Source organism: Cataglyphis hispanica, chromosome 3 (assembly GCF_021464435.1).
Source record: "Cataglyphis hispanica isolate Lineage 1 chromosome 3, ULB_Chis1_1.0, whole genome shotgun sequence".
Taxonomy (NCBI): Eukaryota; Metazoa; Arthropoda; class Insecta; order Hymenoptera; family Formicidae; genus Cataglyphis; species Cataglyphis hispanica.
In genome coordinates this window covers 5,789,615-5,806,140 of record NC_065956.1, presented here as the reverse complement: position 1 = coordinate 5,806,140, position 16,526 = coordinate 5,789,615, and the positions used below count along the sequence as shown (strand labels likewise).

General features: G+C 30.2%; 5 protein-coding genes across 14 annotated transcripts; 3 read left to right on the top strand and 2 right to left on the bottom strand.

The window, feature by feature from the left end:
• Nucleotides 1–63: 63 nt before the first annotated feature.
• LOC126859469 (PRKCA-binding protein) lies at nt 64–3,784 on the top strand. 7 transcript variants are annotated; one of them, XM_050610788.1, is made up of 7 exons: nt 79–114; nt 378–442; nt 575–721; nt 850–909; nt 1,825–2,143; nt 2,230–2,425; nt 2,513–3,780. In XM_050610788.1, exons 2-7 carry the CDS (start codon nt 387–389, stop codon nt 3,205–3,207), a joined length of 1,473 nt encoding a protein of 490 aa, XP_050466745.1. In that variant the 5' UTR covers nt 79–114; nt 378–386; the 3' UTR covers nt 3,208–3,780. The 7 variants fall into 7 exon arrangements, with proteins under 7 accessions (XP_050466750.1, XP_050466745.1, XP_050466746.1 ...); XM_050610789.1 differs by lacking the exon at nt 79–114 and adding an exon at nt 129–216; XM_050610791.1 differs by lacking the exon at nt 79–114 and having other exon boundaries at nt 233–442; nt 1,825–2,071; nt 2,513–3,784.
• An 835-nt stretch (nt 3,785–4,619) lies between these two features.
• LOC126859484 (60S acidic ribosomal protein P1) lies at nt 4,620–6,486 on the top strand. Its single transcript, XM_050610817.1, has 4 exons — nt 4,620–4,831; nt 5,458–5,608; nt 6,084–6,185; nt 6,401–6,486. The coding sequence occupies exons 1-4, from the start codon at nt 4,760–4,762 to the stop codon at nt 6,412–6,414; spliced, it is 339 nt and encodes a 112-aa protein (XP_050466774.1). The 5' UTR covers nt 4,620–4,759; the 3' UTR covers nt 6,415–6,486.
• A 1,821-nt stretch (nt 6,487–8,307) lies between these two features.
• On the bottom strand, nt 8,308–11,465 carry LOC126859473 (synaptotagmin-1-like). 3 transcript variants are annotated; one of them, XM_050610800.1, is made up of 8 exons: nt 11,227–11,465; nt 10,670–10,828; nt 10,297–10,478; nt 9,677–9,870; nt 9,465–9,572; nt 9,260–9,380; nt 8,811–9,154; nt 8,308–8,737 (listed from the first exon to the last, which is right to left on the bottom strand). In XM_050610800.1, the coding sequence occupies exons 2-8, from the start codon at nt 10,813–10,815 to the stop codon at nt 8,435–8,437; spliced, it is 1,398 nt and encodes a 465-aa protein (XP_050466757.1). In that variant the 5' UTR covers nt 10,816–10,828; nt 11,227–11,465; the 3' UTR covers nt 8,308–8,434. The 3 variants fall into 3 exon arrangements, with proteins under 3 accessions (XP_050466757.1, XP_050466756.1, XP_050466755.1); XM_050610799.1 differs by having other exon boundaries at nt 10,670–11,026; nt 11,227–11,464; XM_050610798.1 differs by having other exon boundaries at nt 10,670–10,914; nt 11,227–11,464.
• Nucleotides 11,466–13,048: 1,583 nt separating this feature from the next.
• LOC126859483 (NADH dehydrogenase [ubiquinone] iron-sulfur protein 6, mitochondrial) lies at nt 13,049–13,867 on the top strand. The gene is made up of 3 exons (XM_050610816.1): nt 13,049–13,226; nt 13,333–13,509; nt 13,690–13,867. Exons 1-3 carry the CDS (start codon nt 13,086–13,088, stop codon nt 13,753–13,755), a joined length of 384 nt encoding a protein of 127 aa, XP_050466773.1. The 5' UTR covers nt 13,049–13,085; the 3' UTR covers nt 13,756–13,867.
• A 421-nt stretch (nt 13,868–14,288) lies between these two features.
• LOC126859482 (protein SYS1 homolog) lies at nt 14,289–15,528 on the bottom strand. Of its 2 annotated transcripts, XM_050610815.1 has the most exons (3): nt 15,462–15,516; nt 15,149–15,390; nt 14,289–14,930 (listed from the first exon to the last, which is right to left on the bottom strand). In XM_050610815.1, the coding sequence occupies exon 3, from the start codon at nt 14,837–14,839 to the stop codon at nt 14,357–14,359; it is 483 nt and encodes a 160-aa protein (XP_050466772.1). In that variant the 5' UTR covers nt 14,840–14,930; nt 15,149–15,390; nt 15,462–15,516; the 3' UTR covers nt 14,289–14,356. The 2 variants fall into 2 exon arrangements, with proteins under 2 accessions (XP_050466772.1, XP_050466771.1); XM_050610814.1 differs by having other exon boundaries at nt 15,149–15,528.
• Nucleotides 15,529–16,526: the final 998 nt, after the last annotated feature.

The following is a 16,526-nucleotide window of genomic DNA, read 5'->3' as shown; positions in this document are numbered from 1 at the left end:
GCCTGATTGGTCAATTCGCAACTGTCAATCGTAACTTCAATCGCAACTTAGCCCGCAACTCATAAGTACGACCATACGAGTGGATGTCAGAAATTATATAATTTGACAGATACGGTGTGTTTATTCACATTATATATAAATATATATACATGTATTGTGTTTTATCATATCGGTCTTAAAATGTGTACACTATCTTTTTGATTTTTCTCTCTAAATGTAAAATCAGTAATCTTTTTATGCTTTATCTAATATATCAATTTTTATAAAATTAACACTGTTATCAAATCATGTTTCTAAACTTACTAAACAACCTCAAATCAAATAAAAGTTGCAAGAGGAACGAAACTTGATATAAATAACAAGTGCTAATATTACAGACTGCAGATATGACAGGCCTGGGCATGGACTTCGAAGACGATTTCTTCTTCGAGGAGGATAAAATGTTGGTTATGGAAGATTGCGGAAATTGATTTTTACTTAGCTGTAATTTGTTACGCTGCATTACAGTTTTAATGTGCTTTCTTTCCTGGTCATAACATGCATGCCTGAATGTCACGGTGCGGTGGAATCACAGTTTGACAAGCGATTCGACCTTGTCCATGAATAGTAGCAGACTTCATAATTCGAGTGGATCAACTTTGGATAAAGTTTCTATTGTTCTTCCCACCGTACCATCGGCTAGCATCGTATTGCACCAACTAGCTATGATGGAAGATCGCATGTATGCACTATTCTTGTGTCACAATTATATTGTTTTTTTACTTCTTCTTTCGGCTTTACGCATACCTTTTTTTGTCCAAAATTTCAATTTTTTCCTTCTGTATTGTCGCTTATCATATTGGGATTTAGACCAGACATAGAACTGGTCGCACAAGATCAATGTATACAGCAGAAGCCTATCAACCAGATGTAAGTTTTTTTTTAAGCATTTTTGTTATCAAAGATATTTACATCATTGAGTTATATAATGTAAAAATATTTTATAGTACAAAAAACGCTAACAGAATATATTAGAATATGAACAAGAGTAATTAGTTTATTTAACCATTTATATTTAGTTTATTAAATACATTTTTATCAAGATTTAAGCTTGTACAACATTAGTATTTATATATAAAATTTCAAATAGTATATATATATGTGATATATATATATATATATATATATATATATATATCTTGCATACTTTACGTTTTTCTTGGATAAAAAATACAAGTATTATATTTATAATATAAATATTGTTTTTATATAAACATAATTGTTTAGTTGTTCTTAGTAAATCTGTTTTTCTTTTTGTTTTTATAGAAATATTTTATTTAAAAAAAAAAAGGTTTTTGACATGAATAGATTATGGAAACATTCTTTTATTATGCTTTATTTCTTAATACAATTTTGACTATATTTAATTTAATTTATATATATATATATATTATATATATATATATATATATATATATATATCACATGATTCTGTATATATTCTGTGCATATGTATGTAAAGAGAAGCTATTTTTATTTAAGATTTAATTTAGACAACATGTCAAGTAATTTTTGTGCGCATAAACATTATTTTGGCAATATCTAAGAAAAAAAAACTTTATGCTATATATGCTACATATATAGATTTTTATTTGCTATATGTTTATTTGAATTTTTATATCTAGGTAATCTCTTTTTTTGTTATGCATTTTGTGAGCTTTTTAAAATTTAGCTGCATATTTGCATTTTGTGATTTGTTTGGCAAATTCAGCTGTGTGTAATATGTATTTATATTTATTGAAAAATTTATTATATCACATACTTGTATTTTTTTGTAAATATCAGGGGTATGACAATTACATCTGGGAATGTCATGATACAGAAGGACGCAAGTAATCTTATCGGTATAAGCATTGGCGGTGGTGCGCCGTTGTGTCCGTGTTTGTACATTGTACAAATCTTTGACAATACACCCGTCGCTTTAGACGGTACTCTTCAAGCAGGCGACGAGCTTGTGGCGGTAAACGGGGCCTCAGTCAGGGGCAAAAGTAAAGTAGAAGTCGCAAAGATGATACAATCCTGCGATTCGCAGGTCAGCATCAATTACAATAAATTACACGCCGATCCGAAACAAGGTCGCACGCTCGACATCGCTCTTAAAAAAGCAAGTATATATATATATATATACTGATGATATGATGTCAACTTTTATTTTATTGAAATAGCATAACTAAATTTTTTATTTTATAGGTGAAACATAGACTGGTCGAAGGTATGGGAAGTACTACGGCTGACGCGCTTGGATTGTCACGAGCCATTCTTTGCAACGACGCTCTTGTCCAAAGATTGATGGCGTTAAAACGTACAGAAACTTTCTATAGAGGTCTAGTTACACATGCCAAAGCTACGTTACACGCTTTCTTTGATCTGACACAGATCTATAAAGGTATTTTTCAATCAGATATTGAAAACTGCACATGTAAAATTTACATGCTCAATGTTGCAACATGCTTCTTGTTGTATTACCTTACAGTCTTCGGAGACGCGTTCGCTGCCATAGGAGTGCGAGAACCACAACCACGCGCCAGCGAAGCTTTTAGACAATTTGGCGAGCAGCACAGGCAAATGGAGAAGTTTGGTGTGACGATGTTGAAGACCTTGAAACCGATACTAAGCGATCTGGGAACATACCTGAACAAGGCCATACCAGACACACGATTGACAATCAGCAAATATGCCGATGCAAAATTTGAATATCTGTCCTATTGTTTGAAGGTAAAGGAACTGGACGATGAGGAGCAGAGTTGCGCCGCTCTGCAAGAACCTCTATATCGCGTAGAAACGGGTAATTACGAATATCGATTGGTGCTGCGGTGTCGACAAGAAGCTCGTGCGAGGTTCGCGAAGTTGCGTTCGGACGTATTAGTAAAACTCGAATTGCTAGACAATAAGCATGTTCAGGATGTCGTATGGCAATTGCACAAGTTCGCGGCCGGTCTGGCCAAGTATTATGCTAGTACGCGAGATTTATTGTCGGCGGTGACGCTATTCCCGGTTGAGGTCGATCTATCGCATTCCGCGTTTCAGTATAAATCCACCGGTCCGCAAACACTGGCGGATTCGAGCGATATTGAAGAATACGAACCGGAAGAAAAGCAACATAATATAAACGAGGAACTTCTCATCGATACATCGAGTTTCACATCAGAACCTACCGATAATACATAGCGATGTTTATTATTGAGTTTTTAAAGAATTTTATAAGTTGAATAAGATGATTTTTATATTACAATCGACAATGTATACAAAAGTTTGCATATTGCATAAACAATGTATTCTTGTATGCATATATTCCTTAACAATTATGATGAGTATAGGATTCCTTAATTTTCTGTTACGTACTACAATATCATTATAAATGCAACAAATGCATTTAATATTTCTGCATTGTTATTTGTTATATATAGTAGGATAGAATATAATTATTTTTAATCATATAATTTGCAAATGTTAAGTATGTTTTTATTAGTTTTATTATCTTTATATCTTCTAAGATATATTAGAGCAAACATGATTCGTTACCACAGATCTTGTCTTCTAAATCAAGTTGAAGTAGTATTTATTACAAATACAAAATGATGTTAATTACATCTCTCTCTTAATTATATAAATACTTATAATATAATAATATGTAACACACAATTTGTAAAATAAATTACACATATAATATATAATATGAAATATATAAGCATGTGATATCACAAATGTATATTTCCAAAAATAAAATATACCAAAGTTATTATTTGTGACAAATATAAAGAATACACTTTTTGTCATTCAATCATTTATACAATTTTTCCATTGTAAGAATAAAATGTTCACATATAAATAAAATAATAATTTCTAATATATATATATATATATACTTTAATTAATATATGTAACATGGGCTTTTTTTCATTATAATCAATATATGATTGATAGAAACACAAGAGTAGCAAGTATAAATATAAAAAATATTTTAAAAGTAATAAAAATAATTAAGGAGCAAAAAAAAAAGGATGAATTTTGTGTACACACATATTTATTTCTATTATATGTATTATATAGTTATTAATTTTTATACTTATTAATCTTTATATTATATATATGCAGAATTATTTTTATCAATTAAAAATATATGAAAATTTAAAAGTAAGCTGTTTATGGCTACATATTTGAGACAAAAGTTATTATTGGGAATAAAGATCTTTTCTTTTCAGATTTTAAATGTAGAAAATACAAAAGAATAACAAAACTTTATTTTCTATTCAATTTTATAAAAATAATCTCTGCAGTAGAATTTTAATTTCTAACAGATATTTTAAGTGCGTTCCGATATTCACTGCCAATACTGAAAATCTATAGTGTACGTGATGTGAACTATACGTTTTCAGTACCGGCAATTGACAGTTAATGGCCGTGCTCAATAGAGAAAACCGCTCAGTAGCAATCGAACGTGATTGGTTCTTACTTTTAGAACCAACAAATCAACATCGAGTGTCGACATGTCGAAACTGAGCGATTTCTCTACTGAATACGGTCAATATCGGAACACAATCATTATATCACGTGACATCCGTTGTATAAGGTTTCGTTCAGTCTCCTCCCTTCCGTCTCTTCCGCTTGAATCCGGGAACTTGGTTGCTTGTTCTCTCTCGTGGAGCTAAGGTCGTATCGACAACTTGCACCAATTTTACAGTTCCATCTGATTCTCAGAGACAAAATTTAAACACAAAAAATGACGACCGAAGCCGAGCTCGCTTGCGTTTATTCCGCTTTGATACTCGTCGATGACGATATCGCCGTAACTGTAAGTATGGTTTCACGTGGGTTCATATTTCGCGATTTCATTATTTTTACCGATTTCACCAATGATTCAATCAATATTTGCTTCGCATTCATAATATTTATTCGCTAAATATTTCATTTGCATTATATTCCACATTTTTGTATGTGTGTTTTCATTAAAGTTTTTCTATTCAAAATTACATTGTTAACCTCTCTCAAATTCCAGATATAGCATGGTATATTCTATGAATTCTATCATATAGTCTATATAATATAGTATATAATTATATTTTTAATATACTTTAGCGAGAATATATTTGTACAAAACGCAGTTTTTCCTTACTAATAATCACAACAGAAGAGCATGATTTTATTTATAATTAATATATATTATTTGTGATTGTAGTATTTATTTGTATAGGTTGTATAGTTAATATTAGAGAAATACCATGTTAATGAAGAGCGATGAATAAGCTTGAACAAATCAATTTTATTGGCATGATATATTATATTATATAGTTATTATCCCCCCTTCTTTCCCTGTTTTGCCATAGCTTTTGCTGTAAAAAAAATCTATGCGACAAATGTTGAATGAAAAATAGGGATGTAAATATATCGCACTATTGAGTTAATATTTTTGTTCTACAGGGCGAGAAAATACAAACAATTCTGAAGGCCGCAAATGTAAATGTTGATTCTTACTGGCCTGGACTTTTTGCTAAGGCTTTAGAGGGCATAAATGTTAAGGAACTGATCACCAATATCGGATCCGGTGTTGGAGCTGCATCTGCAGGAGCAGGTATATATATGTTTTCTTTTTTTTAATTGCAAATTATTTACAATAGTGTTGTGTAAAACTTAATTATCTGTTATAATTTACCTACAAAGTGTAGCAAGATTAAGTATATTTAGAAATATTTAGATATATTTTCAATTACATGACAGTTACAATTATATAAAATAGACTTGGAAGAATGTTATTTAAGCTAGTTAAAAAGAATTGCAAACTTTTTATCCTCTTCATCCACTGATCTAGATTATTCAAATAACTAGCTCGGTCAGCAAAAGAGGAGAAAGAAAATAAAAACAAAAACTCTTCGATTTATTCACAAAGATATAATCTTCAAGTTTTTGTTAGTAACATTATATAAAAATTGTAATTTTTTATTTAATCAGTTGTTTTATTTGGATATCTGATTTTTTCTGGATATTTTTTTAAGTATTATCACAATAATACTGTATAAAAAATAATATTTGTGTTTGAACTTGTAAAGCTCCTGCTGCTGCAGCACCTGCCAGCACTGAGACTGCCCCAGCCAAAGAGGAGAAAAAGAAGGAGGAACCAGAAGAAGAGTCAGATGATGACATGGGCTTTGGTAAATAATATCAAATTTAATTTTTGATGTTATAAAGATAATGACAAAGGAGATATACAGACACAAAGAACATTCAATGATTAATATAGCATGTATTAGCTACGGAATATACATATGACGACGATATTTCAAAATGAGAAATGATGAATCAAATTATCCTAATCAACGAAATGTAATTAATTTTTATCTTAATTACGACATTTTTTTGGTTACAGGTTTATTCGACTAAGCTGAAGGATCGCGTTGGTCCATACTTTTTATATATGTACAGTTACATTGTACAATAAACGATAAAACCCAATTCGATAAGAGGTATATACTTTCTTTTTTACCATAGAAAAGCGATCACAAACAATTAGGATATTTTTTTTTTTTTTTCAATTTTTAAAAAATAATCTGTTTTATTTAATGCTCTCTCTCTCTTTTTTTCTCTCTCTCTCTCTCTATATATATATATATATATATATATATATATATATGAATATCTATATAGACGCATTCAGCGGATTCAATAGTTGACTATTTTGTTAATACTCGACGTTGATTTGTTGATTCTAATAGTACGAATCAATCACATTCGATTGCTACCCAACTGTTGAGTACATCGAATGAAACATGCACAGAACATGTTTGGCAAACTATATATAGAATGAAAATATATTATTTTCTATCTCCATCCTGCTATACACACATGCACATCCAAATATCTCTTTTTTCTATAATGTGTATGCTATCAACGAGTGAACTACAATTTCAACCATTTTATTATATATTTTGTTTTTGGTGTCCTGATTGACAATATTTCAATGAATCTCATTTTTTGCTATGTTTAAACCTAGTTTTTCTGCATCGCAATCATATTGAATTATAATATCAGAAACAAGAAATCATGAATTATTTTCTTATAATATTCTTTTTGAAATGAACTTTTTTTTATCATTATTTGCATTTGATAATATAGATTGGTAAAGTATATTAAGTACTTCTTTTTTTTTGCTTTCCGAATTAATAAATAGCTCTAAATCTTATAATTCATAAAGTTTATTTTTGCTGGAAATATAGGACATAGAAATATAAGGCATATGCAAATAGAATTTTATGTACATTTACTAATGTCAGATAATAAAAGAGGGAGTTTTTAATATATTTTACATATCCATCCTATCAAATGTGAATAGTGTATGAGAAAATTGATTTATTTCAATGTATTTTGCAAGAAAAGAATTTTACATGAGATTCTCGTTTCTAATATCTTATAATTCGATATCATTGCGATAAGGAAACGAATCATGATAACAATTATTCCATCAATGGAAGAACCTGCTTTCATTGGTGGATTTATCTTTTTTCTTTTTTATGTAATAATTTGTCTTATGTGACAAAATGAAAACAATTTTATATGTCTCGCTATATAGCGTAGAATCAACTTGTGCGATTATTACAATTTATCATATAATAATTTAACTTGATTATGTACTTGTGCTTTTATGCTGCATAAGACGATTGATGGATAACATCCCGTCGTTTCATCGTTAATCAGTTAGTGTGTATGGAACGGAAATGATCATCGCAAAATTTTTGATGTACATAAGAATCTAGATGTACATCAAATCTCTTATTATAGTTTTTTTCAAGCACGATAAAAAAAATATTTGTATAAAATATTCACATAGTTATCGACAAGAGCGTGCAAAACGTATTGAGTATCATATGATATGCAAATTGATCCGACTATTATCGGCGGTAAGAATATAATCTTTCAGCTTAACAATCGATCATAAATATGCATAAAATTCAGCATAAGCAGAAGTATCGCAATAATATGATTTTGCTTGTCGCACTTGACAGATTTTGCCAATTTGTTAATAATATAATCAATAAAAATAATCGTTATATACAGTCGGAAGCCATGTTTTTAGGGTGCGTCAATGCAAAAAATATATGTATTTTGAAAATATAATCAGAAAAGTTTAGAACTGAGAATATTATGTTATAATAATACTACAAGTTATAACTAGTTATACGGCGCCAGCGCGTCAATTTGCATCGTTTTCTGAAGAAGATAATATATTTGGAGTCGGAGCTCACTCTTTTGTCCAATATCGAACTGTTTTGTTTACCCAATTCGAGAATGGAAAAGATGGAACTCCTTTTGTTTTTTTTTGCAGAAGCATTTCATTGTACATTTCAAAATAATTATACGATACGATGCATTTTCATATATTAATTATATTTTAACAACGATTCTCTTAATCTTTCAACTCGCCATTATCACTGTGCTGCGCTGGTTCTGACAATGGTAACCATTGCGCTGATGCGCCTTTGCCGGATAATACACGCTGAAACAATTCTCTTTGACACGAGTTGGATACCTCACATTTAGCTAGGAGATCACCGTTGGCTCGCAACACAGAGAATTGTAACACACACTTCGATAACACGTCGCTACTGATGTCAAAGCTAAGGATATCATTCCATACGGGACTGGTAGTCTCACGTTGTATACCTGATTTCTTCTTCCTAAGATTCTTACCATCCTGAATGAGTGATACCTGAACACGCAAAGCAATTAGTAACGAGAATAAAAAAATTCAAGAAAAGTTCATCCATACATATGTTACGTACCTTTACGTACGAATTTGCGTTCGAAGGATCATCGAGAACGGGTAAATTTCTCGCCCTGACGACAATAATTGATAGTTTCTCTAAAGACAGCTGATACGAGATGGAAACCATTAGTTCTCCTAGAGGTGGTGCTTTAAAACCACCCTCCGCACCGTATCGTAAAACTGGTTTCGTAATGATCATCATATTTGCACCGAGATCCGGCACGGAGCATAGGGGAAGCTGCACATAACCCAAACCTCGGTGTCGCGTGAACGCATCGAAATCATAGAGCAGGATTTCTAATGTCCTTCCGGCCAATGATGATGCAGGCGTTACTTCGAAAACAAAATCCTCGTCGAATACTAGATGAATCAGATGTACAAAAGGTATCTTTTTATAATATCTTTCTTGAATAAGTTGTCTTCTCCTTCATAATAATTTTGTGGGAATAATGAGAAAATATTTACCGGGATTCAGAGTACGCCTGTGTATCGTGGTTTGCCATACGTTACTTCGGTCAGGCAGCAAACGTATTTTAGCGTAAGGATCCGCAATTCCGCTCAATTCTCGGGCACGAAGATCGTGCGCCTTTAAAGAAGAAAATGTTTATTCCAATTTATATATTTGGCTTGACAATAAATATGTCACACACATAAAAGATAGAAATATTACCTCAATAAGTCTCACAGTAAGTATTCCAGCGGAAGCGTCATAAATCAACCCCAATTTTAATTCACCTCTGATTTCATCGGACGATGAGGTCGAAGAGGATGAGGAGAGCTATAGATGTATAGAAATATAATTATATGACAGATGCGCTAGTTATTAATGTGTGTGGATCAGCAATAATTAAATATAGTATAATATAATATACGAATATATACCTTGTGTCGTCGAGTTGACTCAACGATTTCGACACTATTTAATCGGGATTGAGATCCATCTATACTTCGCAGCGGTGGCCTAACGATCACCATGCGCTTCTCGGATGCAACCACTGTACCTTCCGGAAGAGGTGGCGCGAGCGGACTCATCGGAGATGGAGAGATATCATCCGATTCCGAGAGATGCTGCATAACTGTAAAAAAAATCCAGATAAGAATATATATGTAATGGATAAGGAAATATAAGAGCGCCGCGTAATTCTTTTCAATTAATTCAATGTTCTGATTTTAAACGAAATATTCCGAGAGCATATATATCATGCCATACATTATCTATTCATTTTTATATTATTATTTATTCATATTTTTGTTATAACTTTCTTTTAGTCGTTATATGTGTTATATGTTAAAAAAAATACAGAATAGTTTTGTTATATGTTGTTTGATAAGTTTAAACATATTACATTACATGTGCTAAACTGACGTGATTCTTTTATCAAAGTTTACTTCAATTTTTTTCGATGATAAAATAATTCATTTGTCTTAATAGTAGCATCAGGTTTGTTTCTTCCACAATTTAATCACTCTTTTCTTAATAGGCGGGACACTAATACACCGACCTCTTCTAGGAGAATCACTGGCAATGCTGTCAAATACATGATCGGATTGCCATTCGTCATCATCAGAGTGACTATCACTGCGCTTGATGATTTTATTATCCCGCGAAAGCGCAACACCAACCAAAACATCCTTTGATGATCTGGCTGCCTCCTCGGCTCTATTCAACAGATCCTTTTCAAACCTATAAAAAATCACATTTATTCCTTTATACATTTATATCTTTAAAAATTACATAGAATAAATTGTATTTTTTAGATTTTACCGAAAGCAAACATTATATTTATGTGTAATATTTCAAAACACTCTAAGATAATTAACGGCTTATCCGAAAACAATGAATGAACACATCCAAAAAAATACAAAGATACGTGCCAGTTAAGTGGTCCTCCAACCGAAGTAAGCAGCGGCAATCGTCGGCGACGCGCACAAATGGTGTAGACGATTACTGCCGAGATTGCTCCGGTAGCAGCTCCAACTGTGCCCAGAACGGCGACTACTCCGGCACCGTGAACGTCCATCTTAATTGCGAATCTATGTCCACATCGTTTAAATCTTCCGTCAACGAGCGATTTATTGCGGCTGTCAAACAGCTGTCGTTTGATCTCGTCGCAATTAATCTTGAGAATTAATCGCAACAATATTATCGACTTAAAACTTTGAAGCCGGAGTTTGTTTTGTATATTTTATATATAAATATCTTTCATTAACACATTTCTCTTTGTGTGTGTCCTGTTTTAATATAAAACTATAATTTATAAAAAAAAAATTTAATTATCTAAGTTACTAATTTTTAATTTCTTAATTCAGACGAGGTTGTCATTGTAAGAATGAAGCATACGAACGCTTTACGATAGAAATAAAACGCAAGAGACACAGATATCATCAGTCTGGCATACGGTAGAGCGAGATAAATATATGTTAACACTCACCCCAGATCGTTCCCGTAACGTTACATTATTCTATTCAGCTGGAACAAGAGGCTAGCGAGCAAGGGCTTCCTCGGCTTTCCAATAAATCACAACTGAGACATCGCGTCAGTAGCTTCGGAAAGCAATTCGTCACGTTCACCTCGCGATTATCCACAACTAATACATATACATATACTCTCTTTCACCTTGTAGCCTTGTAGACTCACCCCAAGAGCGTTTCTGTGCGCCTGCGTTCGTATACGAGATGACGAAGGATCATCGAGCGACCTTGAATTATGGGGTGAAGAATACGATTGGAAAAGTTTTCCTACCAACTCTCTTACATACGCGCAAAAAGTATAATTGGCGAAGATGTAAATGATAAAGAAACATTTATTTCTAGGTTCAAAATTTACATATAAAAAATATATAGGCCAAGTTTTTTTACATAAACTTTTTTTAGGCATTAATATCTTTAAAAAAATTCTGTAAAAGATGTATAATTGATCATTAGCGATCAAAAGCATAATAATTTTTTATATGGTTTTGGCTAATATTGTTAATAATCAATAATCGATTATTTTCGATAGATCCAAGATCTTGTCGGTAAATATAAAATAATTTTAATGATTTTTTTATTTTAAATATTTTTTATATTTATTATTTTCTCTTCTCGCTGAAATGAAGGGAAACAATCTCTCTACTTACAATTAGATAGAATTGATTATTTTAAATAATTTATTATATAGATATGTATATATAACTCGGAATCGTATATGAACTTAAATCCGGCACTGAGAAGAACGGCTATTTATCTATTTATCCCACATTGATGCGTCAAGAGAAAAAAAGAGAGAAAGAAAATCGATATCTTTATTGAGATTTTCGTACGTAATCGTGTCCTGAATCGCTCTTTTATGACCCAGTGTCATTTTTGTACAGCAAGCCCAAATCGTGGTGTGTGTGTTTTTGTGTTTGTGTGTATGTGCATATGTGGTATTTTGTTCTCTGTGAAAATTTTTATGTATCTAATAAAAATTTTTACTGGTTCTACATAAATTGATATTATATTTAATGCGATAATTCCTTTTTTTAATATTTTTTATGTGTGATATGAAAAAGGGAATAAAAATCTAAAGTCATATGTGAAATCTTAATTGTTTATGGTTCGACATATTGCATTTTTAAGTACAAGTTCCCAAAGTTTTTTCAATGTAACGAAATAATTGAATCAGGCAAATATTATTTGTTCTATAAGTAAAAATTTCAATATTAAAAACTATAGATTAAAGATTCAAGAAAACAAAAATAATTATATTAAATTTACATATATATATATATATATATATATATATATATATATATATATATATATATATATAATAAAGCTATTACATAAATATGTAAAAAATATATTGACATAATATATATTGAATATAGTAAGAAGAGAAAAAGAGACAGAAAGAAAAGGTAAGATCAATAATTTTTCATAAGAGAAACGGGTTGAAACGTGTTACTGACTTCGATTTGCATATTTTGCTTTTGTATGGATAACATGTTCCACACATTTGCATCTGAATAAACTTCATGTGTAGAACCATGCTGATTAGAATTGTCCGAAGTACATCAAAAATAAAATTTGCTATTATTCCTTCTTATTGTAAATTTTAGGCTATGTTTGTATGACATTACAAGTGCAATTAATTGACCAATCAGAATAAAGATATCTTTGCCACGATTGGTCAATCAAATACTTTCGATACTTATACTATGTATATATGTATGTATGTACAGCATCAAAGCAAATGCAGCTTTAGCTTCACATCTATGACTTTAATATATATCTATGAACGATCAACAATCGTCAACAATCGTCAAGTATGGCGACCAAAAGGGTAAGGGAGTTATGTACTCCTTTTAGCAAATTGTACAGAAGAAATGTGTCCGCGTTAAATACAATAACGCAACGTATGTATGCAACTGTGAACGAAGGTGACACTCAAGTCACTCACACTGGGCAGGTGAGCTATCCTTCATTCACGCTCATTATTTGAAGAAAGAAAAAAGGTTTAACCCTCTTAATAATTAAATCTTTTTTTAAACGAAAATTGCATCGAACTTTATCAGGTGTTCGAAAAAGATGATTATCGATTGGTCAGATTCATGGACAGACCAAAAGAAGTTAATAAAAATTGGGGGATTAAATTGATAAACGAAGTGCCACCATCTCCTAAAAAAGAAAGAATAGTAGCTTGCGATGGTGGTGGAGGCCCACTTGGACATCCCAAAGTGTATATAAATCTGGTAAAATATATGTCAATATATAGAATATTTATATTCAAGAATGTGTTAGTCAATATTCAATAGTCGAAAAAATTTATAAAATAAATAGTTCCTTAATAGTACTATGAAAATATAATAGATTATATATTGAATCTATTCTTATTTTTAAAAGAGATTGCATTTATTTTATTCTTTTCCTAGGATAAACCAGGCAACCATAGCTGTGGTTATTGCGGTTTGCGTTTTTATAAAGAGGATCATCATTAGGTAATCACTGTATATGGGTAGTTAAATTATCAATTAAAAAATATGTATATATTCTAGAATACAATGTGCATGTTTTGTCTTGAAATAAAATAAGACTGTGCAATTTATACAATGCAGTTTAATCATCTTAACTGTACCAAATAATATATATTTAATAATATAGAGAGATTTCTATAAATCTTGCTATTGGATAATGTACCAATACCATGATATATATGTTTTAACAAGATGTTAATAATTAATAAATAAGTTTGTAAGATATCAAGATTATGAATTATACCTATATTTATTAGATTATATATTTGTATATATAGTTTGAAAGATATTGTTTAATAATTTAAAATTATATATAAATTAATATATATAAATATAAATAATTAGTAAAAGATACATAAATTTATCAGAAAGTTAGATTTTGAAAGATTATACTTATTTGTGAGAAGCAGTTTTTAAACACATTAAAAATTAAATAACGTTTTCGACAATAAAAATCCTTAAACAAAAGTTTTAACTCATAATATAAAAAAAATATGTATTTACTGAAAAGATTTTATTTAGTCTTTATTTTTTTATCTCACAAATTTTTTTTTGTGTTTGTATTTCATAAAGCTGTCTTCTGACTGTTCATACTCAAGGGTATTGCTTGCAATTCTGTTCTCATACAAAGAAATTCTCCACAGACACACATTATACTTAACGATACGAGATTTAAACACCACCAGCTGAAGGATGTTGGATAAGTTCCATTGTACACCCAGCAACAGATCAAATGAATACAATGGGCTGTACATGCAAAATCCATGCACAATTTCGTTCTTTGCACTAACCACCATAACGCAATTGCACCCACCAATGCATTTAGAACAAATGTAACAATAATTAATTGTCCTCCAAAGTCACGAACATGTATCTCCTTGTACTGAAAGACATAATCCAGCGATTTTGTTGAACTCAATATCGAAGCAACAATCCAAATCCAGAATCCGAGACAGAAATACATGACAGTCTGCACAGCAATTATCTGGGAAATTATAAGAATTGGATCCCATGTCGTCTTGCGAAACTGTCCAGCAAGATTATTCATTATATTGCACTGGAAGTCTCTTGGCAACTTATTCCAGAAATAACAATTTTTTAAGTGGATATATAAAAATTTTCATTATTCTGTCAAATACCTGTAAATGACAAAAACTAAATACATATTATGAAAAAATAAAATATATAGTAAAGAAATAAAATTAAAACGCTAATATGTAAAAAATTATATTTTTCTATAAAACAGTAATATAAAAAAGGAAGAGACAAAATATACATACAATTATCTTTTTGGAAAATATTAATTGAATATTTTGAGGCTATGCAAAAGAACATCATCACATAATATAATACTTACATTATAAATCGAAAACTTGAATATCATCGAAAATTGAATGCGGAATAATTCAATTTGTAAAATATTTTTCCAGATATATTTCCCGCAAGATATCGCAGATAAAAAAAGTACATACGTAAACAGAATTACAAGTGTAACGTGAAAACCATGTCTGCATGACCATGATTAACGTAGACAGCGTTTAAATAAACATCATCAGCCTGATTTTTAATGAGTTGTATAAAATATGTCTTCCCTGTAAACTATAAATAAAAGAAGACGTAAAATATAAAGTTTTTATTAAAACATTTATTCAATCGCAGAAGTAGCCTACGTTTATTTGCTATATTTCATCAAATCAGCTGTGCACAATTGCACAATGATAAGAGTGAATCATCGACATATAGCATATAGAATGGTCCGCTTTATAGAAAATAGAGCGCATGCGCTTGTGTTCAAGATGCGAATCACACGTATAAGGCGGTATTTACAAACATATTTTTTTAAATTTATTTATATATTTATACATGCACACATCGATATAAATCATTCTTATTCACTAAAATTTATTAATTATAAATACCGTTCATAGTATACAAAACTAAAAAAAAGAGGAAAAAGGATATTATAATACCCTTTAATAAATATCATTATAAATTATTTAATGTCAAAACACATATTTTATATATATATATATATATATATATATATATATATATATATATCTGTATGTATGTATATATGTATGCATTGTATATACACACAAGAATATTTATATATAATCTTAAAAATATACTTTCTACTACTATCTTTATTTTATTTGGATAATCCACACATTTAGAAAAAATACGCAGGCACTTTAACGCACATTTGTGTTTTTTTATAATATATATTAATACATTTAAAATTAAACGTTACATAATATATTTTCTTTCAAAAATTTCTATACAAGAAATATTTTTTTAAAAAAGATATTACTTTTTTGAATTATTTATAAGAATTGTGTAATAAGTTGAAAATATATTATCCATATATCTACATGTAATGTTAATATGTATTGATAATATGTATTGTTAATATATAAAGAAAATAATGATACACAACGATTTAAAAAACATTTTAATTCCTATATATTGTGAGTAAAAAGTTGCAGCATTAAAAAATATTCATAATGAAATTTTTAAATAATATTAGATAAATGATAGTAGATTTCAATAACTTATATATTTTTTCTCTATGTTATGGAGAGTATATAAAATTATTTAAACGTGATTGCTGCTGAAAATATCTTAGTATGACTACTAAGCTATAACCTTACTAGCACTTTTTACTCAGAGCAACTCAGTACACATTTCATATTCTACCCATCAAAAGAGAGAAATCTTTCTCTCATTTGTAA

Bases quoted from the DNA above. Each gene is read 5' to 3' on its own strand.
- LOC126859482 (XM_050610814.1), bottom strand. From the start codon at position 14,839: ATGAATAATCTTGCTGGACAGTTTCGCAAGACGACATGGGATCCAATT.
- LOC126859469 (XM_050610788.1), top strand. From the start codon at position 387: ATGACAGGCCTGGGCATGGACTTCGAAGACGATTTCTTCTTCGAGGAG. The intron at 443-574 runs GTTGGTTATGGA...GTGGAATCACAG, and splicing joins TTCTTCGAGGAGGATAAAAT to TTTGACAAGCGATTCGACCT. The intron at 2,426-2,512 runs GTATTTTTCAAT...ATTACCTTACAG, and splicing joins TCTGACACAGATCTATAAAG to TCTTCGGAGACGCGTTCGCT.
- LOC126859483 (XM_050610816.1), top strand. From the start codon at position 13,086: ATGGCGACCAAAAGGGTAAGGGAGTTATGTACTCCTTTTAGCAAATTG. The intron at 13,227-13,332 runs GTGAGCTATCCT...GAACTTTATCAG, and splicing joins AAGTCACTCACACTGGGCAG to GTGTTCGAAAAAGATGATTA. The intron at 13,510-13,689 runs GTAAAATATATG...TTCTTTTCCTAG, and splicing joins CCAAAGTGTATATAAATCTG to GATAAACCAGGCAACCATAG.
- LOC126859473 (XM_050610800.1), bottom strand. From the start codon at position 10,815: ATGGACGTTCACGGTGCCGGAGTAGTCGCCGTTCTGGGCACAGTTGGA. The intron at 9,871-10,296 runs GTCGGTGTATTA...TTTTTTTTACAG, and splicing joins CAGTGATTCTCCTAGAAGAG to TTATGCAGCATCTCTCGGAA. The intron at 8,738-8,810 runs GTACGTAACATA...TTGCGTGTTCAG, and splicing joins ACGCAAATTCGTACGTAAAG to GTATCACTCATTCAGGATGG.
- LOC126859484 (XM_050610817.1), top strand. From the start codon at position 4,760: ATGACGACCGAAGCCGAGCTCGCTTGCGTTTATTCCGCTTTGATACTC. The intron at 4,832-5,457 runs GTAAGTATGGTT...TTTGTTCTACAG, and splicing joins ATGACGATATCGCCGTAACT to GGCGAGAAAATACAAACAAT. The intron at 5,609-6,083 runs GTATATATATGT...GAACTTGTAAAG, and splicing joins AGCTGCATCTGCAGGAGCAG to CTCCTGCTGCTGCAGCACCT.